Raw genomic sequence first — 14,762 nt, forward strand, 5'->3', positions numbered from 1 at the left:
CCTAGTCTTGAAAATCTAATCTTATCATCCATTGTTCTTCTAGGGCCTCTTCTTCTCGTGGCCTCAGCTAACTGCTAATATTTAAATGGCTAACATTAACATGTGTGCCAGCCAGGTTAACATTTATGATGAACTATGATTAATTAACTGATGTTAAAACTGGAGCTTTACTGACCTCTGAAATTCCTCCTAAAGTGTTATGCAGTGTTGTGACAGTCAGCTGCTTCAGCTGCTGCTGGGATGGGCTGTGGCAAAGAGAACAGAGAAAATCAAAGTCAGAGTTTTTCCTCTGAATTAAAAGCAAGGAAACAACAATATATTCTACATGGTGAAACTGATGGTTTATGGTATTTGGGTCTGTTTTTCTGTATTTATGCAGATAAAGTGTAAACTCAGATGAATTATACCATCAAATGTTAAAGGAAAATATCAAGATGAGTGTCTGTGAGCTGAGAAGGACGTGAAGCGAGCAGTTTATCCCAGAGCTGAAGCTGCTCTGTGTGCAGAGATGAGCTCAGATTCCTGCTGTGATTGATCAACAGTCACAGAAATGTAGACTTGTAGTTATTACTGCAGTATGGTCACAGCAGATACTGATAAACATGTATTATGAGGATGGATGATCAAGTTTCTCACTCTCTCCTTTAAATCTCAGTTTTTTTCTTCTTCACAGTTTATCTGTTAATTTATTAATGAATAACACTGAAAGAGTTTCTGTTATATTTCCCCTTGAACATCACCTTATTAGGGCGGCATTAGGAAATAGCCCCCTCCAAAGAATGAATAAATGAATGATGATAACAATAAAATGATTAAAAAGCAGAGCTCAGAGTGGTAGAATGGTCAAACATGGATCCACGGGTGGTTCAACTGCGTTTGGTGACGTGACTAAAGCAAATCTTTCAAATAATCCCACCATCAACGGGATGTTGTCTCCTTTACTACGGTTACTTTACTTGGTCACCGTGTGAATTTCTTTGAAATGAACCAAATTCTTTTATTTGTTGGTTGTTGCATATTTAACCTCTACAGTCAGGAAAGGAGGAGATGAGGCCTCAACAATGTTGGGTTGTAGCTGTGGTTCAGGTTAGAGTGAGTGTCCATGGAATAAATGTAAGTCAGTGAACTGGAAACATGACTGTGTTAAAACTTTTTTTCCTTTTTATAATGAGTCTAATCAAAGGTGTACAGAAGTATCTCCACTTTGACTTTTCTGTGTCACCATCAGAGCTTCTGCACAGTGTGGAGAAAGATCCAGAAGCAGAGCTGGACTGCAGACAGCCAGTCAGAGCAGCTGTGTACAAAGTAAGACTGAACATCTGTCTGCTGATGGACTCATTTCTGAAAACTGGACTTGTTGTGTTGTTCAGACATTGAAGAGTTTTCTTTCTCTTTAGTCTCATTGTTTTTCTTTCTTTCAGCAGATGTTGGTCTGCAGGACGTTTTAGATGAACATAAGATCAGTCTGAGGAGGAGATGTGAATGTGTGACTGAAGGAAGTGATGAAACAGGAAGTAGAACCCTCCTCAAAAGGATCTACACTGAGCTCTACATCACAGAGGGACAGAGTGAAGAGGTTCATACCCAACATGAGGTGAGGCAGCTGGAGACAGCTTCCAAGATGGACGCCCTCCATGATGCTCCAATCAGGTGCCAGGACATCTTTAAAGCCTTACCTGACCAACAGAGACCCATCAGAGTGGTTCTGACCAACGGCGTGGCTGGTGTTGGAAAAACCTTCTCAGTGCAGAAGTTCACTCTGGACTGGGCAGAGGGCTTGGAGAACCAACATGTCAGTGTGGTGGTTCTGCTTTCATTCAGGGAGCTGAACCTGATCAGAGATGAGCAGTACAGTCTTCTGGAGCTGCTCCATGTTTTCCATCCAACATTACAGAAGGTCACAGCAGAGAAGCTGGCTGTCTCTCAGCTTTTGTTCATCTTTGACGGCCTGGATGAAAGCAGACTTTCATTGGATTTCACCAACAGGAAGCTGCTGTCTGATGTCACACAGAAGTCATCAGTCAGCCAGCTGCTGACAAACCTCATCCAGGGGAATCTGCTTCCCTCGGCTCTCATCTGGATAACTTCCCGACCTGCAGCCGCCAATCAGATCCCTCCTACATGTGTTGACAGGCTAACAGAAGTACGAGGCTTCACTGACGCCCAGAAGGAGGAGTACTTCAGGAGGAGATTCAGTGATGAAGAGCTGTCCAGCAGAATCATCTCCCACATGAAGACATTCAGGAGCCTCCACATCATGTGTAGTATCCCAGTCTTCTGCTGGATCACTGCTACAGTTCTGGGGCACATGTTGGCTACAGAGCAGATAGGAGAGCTGCCCAAGACCCTGACTGACATGTACTCACACTTCCTGCTGGTTCAGACAAAGAGGAAGAAGAACAAGTACCATGAGGGACATGAGACGAGTCCACAGGAGCTGACGATGGCTGACAGGGAAGTTCTTCTGAAGCTGGGGAGGCTGGCGTTTCAACATCTGAAGAAAGGAAACATCATGTTCTACCAAGAAGACCTGGAGCAGTGTGGTCTGGGTGTGACAGAGGCCTCGGTGTACTCGGGAGTTTGTACAGAGATCTTCAAAAGAGAGTGTGTGATCTTCCAGAAACCAGTCTACTGCTTTGTTCATCTGAGCATCCAGGAGTTTCTGGCTGCTGTCTACATGTTCCACTGTCACACCAACAGGAAGACAAAGGTGGTGGAGGACTTCCTGGGATACTTTTGTAATGATTATGACTTTTTTGACTATTATGATGATACTAACTTGCTTCTAGATCAGTTTCCCCACATTAAACCATCTCTGGGTGAATCTTCTGTGGATGGGTTTCTAAGGAGAGCCATGGAGAAATCCCTCCAGAGTAAAAATGGCCACCTGGACCTGTTTGTTCGCTTCCTTCATGGCCTCTGTCTGGAGTCCAACCAGAGACTCTTCGTAGGTCTGCTGGGTCAGACAGAGATCAGTCCAGGAACCATCCAGAGAGTCATCAACAACCTGAAGAAGATGAACAGTGATAAAATCTCTCCTGACAGAAGCATCAACATCTTCCACTGTCTGATGGAGATGAACGACCTCTCAGTACATCAGGAGATCCACGAGTTCCTGAAGTCAGAGAACAGATCAGAGAAGAAACTCTCTGAGATCCAGTGCTCAGCTCTGGCCTTTATGCTGCAGATGTCAGAGGAGGTTCTGGATGAGTTGGACCTGCAGGAGTACAAAACATCAGAGTGGGGACGACAGAGACTGATTCCAGCTGTGAGGAACTGCAGAAAGGCTGGGTGAGTCCAGATGTGATCATTAACATCATTGATCAGTGTAGGTTAGTAGTTTAATTTTAAAAATGAAATCAGATTGTAACCACAAAGTGTTTGTGTTTGTACGCTGCAACCTTCCACACTATTCCTTTATTGTACAGACTCAGCAGCAGCTGAGGATCCCAAATCCAAGAGTGGAGAACAGATTTGAAGTGTGTCACATCCATGCAGTCACAGCTGTTTCCACCATGTTTCCACTGATATTAATCCTGTTCAATGACACGTTTCATATCAGTGAATATGTTCTTTAGGACGTCCACTGACATGTTTAAGTGTCCTGCTGGAAATCACTCAAATCATCCATGAAATCCATGAAAAATCCTTTTAGTGTTTCTAACTTCACCCTCTGTCCTCTCTCTCTCTCCATCCTCCTCACTGCTTCTTTCACTGATAATCACACAAACATCGTATTCAGCTACAAAATAACACAATAATATCATCTGATGATCATTATTAGAAGAGCGGGATCCTTGCTGTCTCCATCCTCTCTCTCCTTTCTCTCCCTCTCTGTCTTTGTACTGTCACTCAGGTCCAATGGAAACAGTGACATTTACAAACCAATCAAAGACAAACTGATCCATGTCAGGTTATAACAATATTCAAAGTGAATATAGGCTGCTGCTGGACGCAGACAGGTAACATCATTTTGACTTGCTGTCACCTGGATCTGGACTCATAAACACTGAAGCCCTGAACAGGAATACAAATCATTTTCTGCCAACTAGCGACACACCAGCAAATAATGGCTCAGAAAGCTAAAATGAGCCAATCATTTCTGTGTTTAGTTCCCCTGAAATCAGATCTGATATCAGCAGCTCTGAGTTCATTCATCATTATTGTCCAGTGATGAGATTTCTGCTCCGTTTGGTAACAGTCAGCAGGTTTTTCCTGCGTGTGGACGTGAACAGTCGTACCTGACAGCAGGTAGCAAACAGAGATCATCTTTCCAGCTGGAACTCTTCACTGAGCTGAACTCATTCAAATGTTCTGGAGTCAGATTCAAAACAGGAAACAGTCCAAATGTGTGTCTTCACTCTGACTCAGGATCAGATCTCAGTGACAGACTGTGGACATTATGGAAGCCTAAATGTGACACCATCTTCCTCCTTCATCTGCAGATTAAAGCCAAACAAAGATTCTCATTAAAAGTCTGCAGGTCTGAGAGAGACTCAATCGTTGTGTCATGTCAAACACAGTAAGAGGAGCTGAAGCACAGATGTGAAGAGCAGATTCATCAGATTATGACCTCACTCTGTTTTGTCTTCATATACATTCAGTCTGTGTTTATAATGCAGATTTTCTGCTTTTATAATAACACATTTTATATTTTCTATCATCACAGACTGATTCAGTGTCGACTCTCAGAGTCTCACTGTGAAGTTGTGGCCTCAGCTCTGAAGTCCAACCCCTCCCATCTTACAGAGCTGGACATGAGTCTGAACAAGCTGCAGGATTCATCAGTCAAGCTTCTGTGTGCTGAACTGGAGAGTCTAAACTGTCGACTGGAGGCTCTGAGGTGAGTTCACTGACTGCGGCTGTTGTTGTTTTTCTATATTTCAGGTCTTTGATTGATGTTTGAAACTTTCTTTAGTTCCTAAATGTTCAGGATGTGTCTGAAGACAAATGTGAAGAAGTTTGAATGCTTTCAGAAATGTTGTGTCTTTCCAAACAACTGAACAACAGTTTTTCATTTTGGCTCCAAACAGAAGTGACAGACTTGAGCAGGGTTCATTTAAAGGCTGACAGAAGTGGAGTGGTGACGGGGAGATGTTTGACAGGACAGTGTTTCAGCCTCCACAGGTTCATGTTGTGCTCCATCAGTCAGTGAAGATGAAGTCAGTGCTGATGAGGCTGTAGAGTGTGTGAGGGATGTGAATGAGGATGATGATAGCAGATGAAAACAGGCTGCAGAGACTTTGAGCCATACAGGGCACACAGTGTGTGTACAGAACAGCTGAAATCATTATGGAGGCCTCACTGGAATATGGAAGCATCACAGTACAGCTTCAGTGAAGCATTAAAGTCTCTGATATGAAATGAGAAATGAAGCAGCCAGAGCTTTTTCATGAGTGGAAATCCACAGTGACTGTGAGCTGCTGCTACAGCCTCCAGATTAGCCAGCAGCTCATCCTGCTCAACATTTCCTCACCAACTTTAATGGAAGTGTGATGTTTTCAGCTGGAGTGATGGTCAGGGTGGCCTCCCTCTCCTCTTCTTCTTCTCTTCCTCTTTCATTTGTAAAGCCATTTCTGCTGCTTTCATTCATTTGGAAGTCCTGTAGCTGAGTTTGGGAGAGACTAAAAGCCTTGGCAGCAGAGGGGAGAAAGGCTGTAACCACCACTTTACTCTGTTCTACCTGTCACATCATTTTATCAGAAAACAAATATGCTCATGTTTTTACTATGTTTGTCTTGAAGATGTAAGAAGATCACATGGTGCTTTTTATTATTGTGTTGGTCTGTTTCCTGTCACATAATTGACCTTAGTGTAGTTTCATTTCTGCACAATTTAAAAACAACCAAAACTTTTTTCTGTCTTTTCTATGTTATACTGTAGACTTTCTTTGATACCGTGTCCAAAAGGAGCAGGTTTTACTTTGAAGGGGAGGCATCTCTGTTTCCTCTTCAGGTTGGATGATGGAAGTAAATTAGTGTGTGATATTCTTTCAGTGTTGCTCTTTGTAGACGGTCCCTTCACCTTTAAAAGTGAAGCCTTGTGGTTTCTGGAAGGAAAAACACGACTTTTTCAAGTCTTTGTCCTGTTTTTATGATAAATGTACGACTTTAATGTGAAACATTCAGAGTTTTTTCTGTTGTTGTGTTTGTTTGAAGCTGCTTCTTGTTGGCTTCAGCTGTTTGGAGTTTCCATTTTCTAAACTTCTACATTCTGAACCTTCTTCAGCTCTGAACAGATGATGAAACACTGAATGATTTCAAGCTCACACTTTGTCTAATAAACTTGCATCTTTCATTCTTTATACAGATTGAGGAACTGTGGTTTGTCAAAGATCAGCTGTGATTATCTGGCAGCAGCACTGAAGTCCAACCCCTCCCATCTGAGAGAGCTGCTCCTGGGTGACAACAACCTGCAGGATCCAGGAGTGAAGCATCTGTGTTGTTTTCTGGAGAGTTTAGGATGTGGACTTGAAACTCTGGGGTCAGTCAGCATGTTTTAGTTGTGCTGAGATGAATATGATGTGAAAGTTGTGCTGACACTAAACTGCAGACATCAGGCTAATATTACTATTAATATTACCACTTTCAGCCCCGACGGCGCGTGCCGTCGAGTGAACGATCCACGCTCTGTGTTTCCATCTTTGTGTGTTTAGCTGCTCTCATTTACTGTTTTTTCTGTTTGGTTGTTGTTGAAATACTTTTGGGAGCTTTAACCTGAGATTCTGGCAAAATACATTTATATTAAAAATCAATTCAGGATTAGAATGAATCAATATCGCTTTATTCAAATTAAAACCATTTAAATAGGAAAATCCATTTTTTTACACCCGCCTCTAATGCTGGGTAATGTCAGCTGGTCCATGTGCAGCTGGCTGTGAGGCTCAGGGAGCGTCTACAAAGTGCAACACTGAAAGAACATCATCCATAAATATTGAGTAATAACTGGACTCTCATACAGCGAGACTCAAATGCCTTTAAACATCAGCTTATCCTGCGGATCCAAGTCCAACACTGAGTTTGTAAAAACATGTTTGTCAATCATTTTGTTTGGTTTCTGAGGAAAATGATTCAATAACTTGCTGCTAATACACAACATTTCATCATATTTCCTCATAACCCTCTTTTGTCTGACCATTTAAATCCCATTTGAATTTGCAATAAAGGATCCACAGAGTTTGGCGACAATAATGACAGTAGATGTTTGTGTGAAAGTGCTGGAAGCAAATTAGTGTGTGATGTTCTTTCAGTGTTGCACTTTGTAGACAGTCCCTGAGCACTGGTCTCACAGCCAGCTGCACATAGAGACCAGTGTTGTTAGTCCAGGTCAGAAGATGACTTTTTGGAATGAAAATGAACTTGTAGTTTGTCTGCTTTAATAATGTGACTGAAAAAAGGTGTTGGACTTCAAATATGTCCATTTCTTTCACACTTCACCTTTAAAAGTGAAGCCTTGTGGTTCCTAGAAGGAAAAACACGACTTTTTCAAGTCTTTTTCCTATTTTTATGATAAATGTACAACTTTAATGTGAAACATTCAGAGTTTTTTCTCTTGTTGTGTTTGTTTGAAGCTGCTTCCTGTTGGCTTCAGCTGTTTGGAATTTCCATTTTCTAAACTTCTACATTCTGAACCTTCTTCAGCTCTGAACAGATGATGAAACACTGAATGATTTCAAGCTCACACTTTGTATAATAAACTTACATCTTTCATTCTTTATACAGATTGAGTGACTGTGGTTTGTCAGAGATCAGCTGTGATTATCTGGCAGCAGCGCTGAAGTCCAACCCCTCCCATCTGAGAGAGCTGGACCTGAGTAACAACAACAAGCTGCAGGATCCAGGAGTGAAGCATCTGTGTGCTATCCTGGAGAGTCCAGGATGTGGACTTGAAACTCTGAGGTCAGTCAGCATGTTTTAGTTGTGCTGAGATGAATCTGATGTGAAAGTTGTGCTGACACTAAACTGCAGACATCAGGCTGATATTATACTGATCCACACTGAGGATCTTCATGGTAAAGTCTGTTTTCTTCTTCTCTGGTTTAGTCCACTGACTGTAGAACAATGTTCACATTTCAAACAGTGAGACTCAACGTATGGCCCGCGGCCCACACGTGGCCTGCCCACCTTTCCTGATTCAGAGAGAGGGGACCCTGATTAACTGTGTAGTGTTCTTCCTCACAGTTCTAAGTATCAGACACAACAATGAATAATCCACAGCTGACTGTCTTTAGCAGGTCAAAGGTCACGGCACACAGCAGACAGTGGGAAATATTATAATTCTGATCATTTATCAGCACATATCCATATGTATAAAAACAAAGCTGACACTGTGAGACTTGATCAGAGGTGTGATCATCACAGCAGAGGCCTTTGTGTCAAAGTCACTGAGGATCAAACAGAAACACATGAAGCAGATTTTCCTGTTCTGGCTTTTTATAGCAGATAACCTTCAAAATATTCTGCAGTCGATCAAAAACTGAAGAAAACCATGAATCAACATGTGAACATGACCTGATGCTGCTGAATTGAAGCAAAGTTACAGAGGTTTTATTACAGACACAGCTGAGAGTTTGTAATCTGTCATCATTTTAAAAGGTTTAAATTTCTTCAGTGTTGAACAGCAGAAATGAGGCTTTCTTTTCGGAGGCCGACAGCAGTGAACACAACAGCAGACTGGTGCGTAATAAGCAGTGAATAATGCAGAAAACAGATTTTTGAAGGTAAACTGTTCTTGAAGTACACTGAGAGAGAGAGAGCTGTGCAGGAAGTAAACGTCAAAGTCAGAGAGAATTCATGACGATGTTCATCAAACGTAAAGCGTAGTTTGGATCTTCTTTTGCTGCTGGTTCAGTCAGTTTTGGTTGGAGACAGATGAAACCTGCAGCTTCAGGATCTGTGAGCTGTCCACTTTCAGACCCGATGGCGTGTCCGTGTACGTGCCGTCGAGTGAATGATCCACACTCTGTGTTTCCATCTTTGTGTGTTTAGCTGCTCTCATTTACTGTTTTATCTGTTTGGTTGTTGTTGAAATACTTTTGGGAGCTTTAACCTGAGATTCTGGCAAAATACATTTATATTAAAAATCGATTTAGGATTGAATGAATCAACATCGCTTTATTCAAATTAAAACCATTTAAATAGGAAAATCCATTTTTTTACACCCGCCTCTAATGCTGGGTAATGTCAGCTGGTCCATGTGCAGCTGGCTGTGAGGCTCAGGGAGCATCTACAAAGTGCAACACTGAAAGAACATCATCCATAAATATTGAGTAAGAATTGGACTCTCATAGAGTGAGATTCAAATGCTTTTAAACATCAGCTTATTCTGCTGATCCAAGTCCAACACTGAGTTTGTAAAAAAAAAAAAAATTTTTTTTATCAAACCTTTATTTAACCAGGAAGATCCCATTGAGTTTAAAAACCTCTTTTTCAAGGGAGACCTGGCCAAGATAGGCAGCAGCAAGTGTCTCACAGTTACAGAAATTACTCAATCAAACACAGGCAGCAACAACATACATGCAACAATAAGTGAAAGAAAACAAATAAAATAAAATTCAATAAATTTCAAATAAAATAAAAGGTCAGTTCAAATGACAATCAATCTAATTGAAACAGTTGCATGTTATGGACTTGGCCTCAAGGATTCGTAGTTTAGATTTAAAAGCACTTAATGAAATTAATTCAGTCATTTTCCATTCCTTCTGCAATTTGTTCCAAGCCGAGGGTGCTAAATGGACAAAAGCTCTTTTACCAAGTTCAGTTCGGGCAAATGGAACAGAAAGCAACAAGTAACCATGCAGACGAAGAGAATACCGACCAGCATGTTTCATTGCTAGCAGGGAACATATATAGGAAGGCAACAACCCAAGTATCGCCTTATATATAAAACTGTATAAATGAGAGTTCCTCCGACTTACCAAAGCAGGCCATCCTACCTGAGAGTATAACTCACAGTGGTGAGTCTGAAATTTACGGTTAGTGATGAACCTCAGAGAAGCACGATACACAATATCAACCACTCGAATACAGTGAGCAGAAGCATTCATATTTAGAATATCACCATAATCCAGCACAGGCAAAAATGTTGCAGCAACAAGCCGCTTCTTTGAATTAAAAGAGAAACACAATTTATTTTGAAAATAAAATCTCAGTTTTAACTTCAGATTTTTTACAAGATTCTCTACATGTGGTTTGAAGGTGAGCGAGTCACCAATTAAGATTCCCAGATATTTATAGGTGTGAACCAACTCTATTTTATTACCTTCAAGAGTGGTTACTGATGGGATTGTTTGGGCCAAATTCCTTGATTTAGAAAACAGCATGAGCTTTGTTTTGTCTGCGTTGAGAACAAGTTTAAGCTGAAGTAATGAGTGCTGGACAGCAGAAAAGGCTTTCTGCAAGGAGTCAATGGCTTGGACAAGAGTTGAACCACAGCTGTAAATAACTGCATCATCAGCATAGAAGTGCAATTTTGCATCTGGCACATTTAGACTAAGATTGTTTACGTAAATTATAAATAGAAGGGGACCTAATACAGAAACCTGTGGCACTCCGTTGTGCACTGTAACAAAGTCAGAACATAGACCGTCAGATTTAATGCACTGAGTCCTGTTACTGAGGTAGTTTGAGAACCATCCACTGCTCTCTCAGAGAGTCCTGACTGGAAGAGTCTAAGTTTTAAAATACAATGATCAACAGTGTCAAATGCTTTTGACAAATCAATAAAAAGGGATGCACAGTGTTGTTTTTTATCAAGTGCAATAGTAATATCATTTACCACTCTAATTGCAGCTGTGATAGTACTGTGATTCTTCCTAAAGCCTGATTGATATTCAGATAAAATGGCATTGGTGTGTAAAAACTCCTTTAACTGCTCGCACACAAGAGATTCAAGAACTCTGGCCAGCACAGATAGATTAGATATTGGTCTGTAATTAGTTAACACTGCTGGGTTGCCCCCTTTTAATAGAAGAACAACAAAAGCTGATTTCCATACTGAGGGAATTTTATTCGTATCCAGTGTGAGGTTGAAAAGTATTGTGAGAGGCTCTGCCACAAAATCAGCTGCCAGTTTCAAGAAGTAAGGATCTAGTAAGTCTGGCCCTGGAGATTTTCTAGGATCTAACAGCTTAAGAGCTTTACAGACCTCGTGCACAGAGAAAGGAACAAAGTTAAATGACGGACCAGTGTACACCGGAAGGTTTGGGCCGGATTATACAGAGACTGGGTTCAGAGAATCAAACAAAGAGCCAGAAGATATAAAGTGCTTGTTAAAGCAATTCATCATCTCCTTCCTATCATAAACAGGAACAGAACCCTTAAAAATAAAGGTGGGTAGAGTGTGGGAGCTTTTAATCACTGAAAGAGACTTAATGATTTTCCAGAACTTCTGTGGATTATTTAGGTTCTCAGTGGTGACAGACAGATAACAGATAAAAACATGTTTGTCAATCATTTTGTTTGTTTTCTGAGGAAAATGATTCAATAACTTGCTGCTAATACACAACATTTCATCATATTTACTCATAACCCTCTTTTGTCTGACCATTTGAATCCCATTTGAATTTGCAATAAAGGATCCACAGAGTTTGGTGACAATAATGACAGTAGATGTTTGTGTGAAAGTGCTGGAAGCAAATTAGTGTGTGATGTTCTTTCAGTGTTGCACTTTGTAGACGGTCCCTGAGCACTGGTCTCACAGCCAGCTGCACATAGAGACCAGTGTTGTTAGTCCAGGTCAGAAGATAACTTGTTGTAATGAAAATGAGCTTTTAGTTTGTCTGCCTTAATAATATGACTGGAAAAAGATGTTGGACTTCAAATATGTCCATTTCTTTCACACTTCACCTTTAAAAGTGAAGCCTTGTGGTTCCTGGAAGGAAAAACACGACTTTTTCAAGTCTTTTTCCTGTATTTATGATAAATGTATGACTTTAATGTGAAACATTCAGAGTTTTTTCTCTTGTTGTGTTTGTTTGAAGCTGCTTCCTGTTGGCTTCAGCTGTTTGGAATTTCCATTTTCTAAACTTCTACATTCTGAACCTTCTTCAGCTCTGAACAGATGATGAAACACTGAATGATTTCAAGCTCACACTTTGTCTAATAAACTTACATCTTTCATTCTTTATACAGATTGAGGGACTGTGGTTTGTCAGAGATCAGCTGTGATTATCTGGCAGCAGCACTGAAGTCCAACCCCTCCCATCTGAGACAGCTGGACCTGAGTTTCAACAACAACAAGCTGCAGGATCCAGGAGTGAAGCATCTGTGTGGTTTTCTGGAGAGTCCAGGATGTGGACTTGAAACTCTGGGGTCAGTCAGCATGTTTTATTTGTGCTGTGATGAATATGATGTGAAAGTTGTGCTGACACTAAACTGCAGACATCAGGCTGATATTATACTGATCCACACTGAGGATCTTCATGGTAAAGTCTGTTTTCTTCTTCTCTGGTTTAGTCCATTGACTGCAGCAGAACAATGTTCACATTTCAAACAGTGATACTCAACGTATGGCCTGCGGCCCACACGCGGCCTGCCCACCTTTCCTGATTCAGAGAGAGGGGACCCTGATTAACTGTGTAGTGTTCTTCCTCACAGTTATAAGTATCAGACACAACAATGAATAATCCACAGCTGACTGTCTTTAGCAGGTCAAAGGTCACGGGACACAGCAGACAGTGGGAAATATTATAATTCTGATCATTTATCAGCACATATCCATATGTATAAAAACAAAGCTGACACTGTGAGACTTGATCAGAGGTGTGATCATCACAGCAGATGCCTTTGTGTCAAAGTCACTGAGGATCAAACAGAAACACATGAAGCAGATTTTCCTGTTCTGGCTTTTTATAGCAGATAACCTTCAAAATATTCTGCAGTCGATCAAAAACTGAAGCAAACCATGAATCAACATGTGAACATGACCTGATGCTGCTGAATGAAGCAAAGTTACAGAGGTTTGATTACAGACACAGCTGAGAGTTTGTAATCTGTCATCATTTTAAAAGGTTTAAATTTCTTCAGTATTGAACAGCAGAAATGAGGCTTTGTTTTCGGAGGCCGACAGCAGTGAACACAACAGCAGACTGGTGCGTAATAAGCAGTGAATAATGCAGAAAACAGGTTTTTGAAGGTAAACTGTTCTTGAAGTACACTGAGAGAGAGAGAGCTGTGAAGGAAGTGAACGTCAAAGTCAGAGAGAATTCATGACGATGTTCATCAAACGTAAAGCGTAGTTTGGATCTTCTTTTGCTGCTGGTTCAGTCAGTTTTGGTTGGAGACAGATGAAACCTGCAGCTTCAGGATCTGTGAGCTGTCCACTTTCAGCCCCGACGGCGTGTCCGTGTACGTGCCGTCGAGTGAACGATCCATGCTCTGTGTTTCCATCTATGTGTGTTTAGCTGCTCTCATTTACTGTTTTATCTGTTTGGTTGTTGTTGAAATACTTTTGGGAGCTTTAACCTGAGATTCTGGCAAAATACATTTATATTAAAAATCGATTCAGGATTGAATGAATCAACATCGCTTTATTCAAATTAAAACCATTTAAATAGGAAAATCCATTTTTTTACACCCGCCTCTAATGCTGGGTAATATCAAAGGGTCCATGTGCAGCTGGCTGTGAGGCTCAGGGAGCGTCTACAAAGTGCAACACTGAAAGAACATCATCCATATATATTGAGTAATAATTGGACTCTCATACAGCGAGACTCAAATGCCTTAAAAAATCAGCTTATCCTGCTGATCCAAGTCCAACACTGAGTTTGTAAAAACATGTTTGTCAATCATTTTGTTTGGTTTCTGATGAAAATGAGTCAATAACTTGCTGCTAATACACAACATTTCATCATATTTCCTCATAACCCTCTTTTGTCTGACCATTTGAATCCCATTTGAATTTGCAATAAAGGATCCACAGAGTTTGGTGACAATAATGACAGTAGATGTTTGTGTGAAAGTGCTGGAAGCAAATTAGTGTGTGATGTTCTTTCAGTGTTGCACTTTGTAGACGGTCCCTGAGCACTGGTCTCACAGCCAGCTGCACATAGAGACCAGTGTTGTTAGTCCAGGTCAGAAATGACTTGTTGTAATGAAAATGAGCTTTTAGTTTGTCTGCTTTAATAATGTGACTGGAAAAAGGTGTTAGACTTCAAATATGTCCATTTCTTTCACACTTTACCTTTAAAAGTGAAGCCTTGTGGTTCCTGCAAGGAAAAACACGACTTTTTCAAGTCTTTTTCCTATTTTTATGATAAATATACGACTTTAATGTGAAACATTCAGAGTTTTTTCTCTTGTTGTGTTTGTTTGAAGCTGCTTCCTGTTGGCTTCATCTGTTTGGAGTTTCCATTTTCTAAACTTCTACATTCTGAACCTTCTTCAGCTATAAACAGATGATGAAACATTGAATGATTTCAAACTCACACTTTGTCTAATAAACTTACATCTTTCATTCTTTATACAGACTGGAGAGCTGTGGTTTGTCAGAGATCAGCTGTGATTATCTGGCAGCAGCACTGAAGTCCAACCCCTCCCATCTGATTCGGCTGGAGCTGAGCTGGAACAAGCTGCAGGATCCAGGAGTGAAGCATCTGTGTGCTTTCCTGGAGAGTCCAGGATGTGGACTTGAAGCTCTGGGGTCAGTCAGCATGTTTTAGTTGTGCTGAGATGAATATGTCGTGAAAGTTGTGCTGACACTAAACTGCAGACATCAGGCTGATATTATACTGATCCACACTGAGGATCTTCATGGTAAAGTCT

The 14,762-nt window shown here is 40.9% G+C and overlaps 1 protein-coding gene across 12 annotated transcripts in view; it reads left to right on the forward strand.

Moving 5' to 3' along the window:
* LOC146523552 (protein NLRC3-like) overlaps positions 1–14,762 on the forward strand; it is a 102,147-nt gene that overhangs the window by 2,867 nt on the left and 84,518 nt on the right. For 4 of the 12 annotated variants that reach the window (XM_085151115.1, XM_085151099.1, XM_085151106.1 and 1 more), the window contains exons 3-9: positions 1,229–1,305; positions 1,422–3,291; positions 4,670–4,843; positions 6,310–6,483; positions 7,722–7,898; positions 12,132–12,311; positions 14,467–14,640. In XM_085151115.1, coding sequence (XP_085007241.1) covers positions 1,229–1,305; positions 1,422–3,291; positions 4,670–4,843; positions 6,310–6,483; positions 7,722–7,898; positions 12,132–12,311; positions 14,467–14,640 — 2,826 coding nt within the window. Of the gene's footprint in view, positions 1–1,228; positions 1,306–1,421; positions 3,292–3,856; positions 5,609–6,309; positions 6,484–7,721; positions 7,899–12,131; positions 12,312–14,466; positions 14,641–14,762 lie in introns of those variants that run through there. The other 8 variants (XM_085151110.1, XM_085151123.1, XM_085151141.1 and 5 more) reach the window with 8 other exon arrangements.

This window comes from Neolamprologus multifasciatus, chromosome 3 (assembly GCF_963576455.1).
Source record: "Neolamprologus multifasciatus chromosome 3, fNeoMul1.2, whole genome shotgun sequence".
NCBI classification, from domain to species: domain Eukaryota; kingdom Metazoa; phylum Chordata; class Actinopteri; order Cichliformes; family Cichlidae; genus Neolamprologus; species Neolamprologus multifasciatus.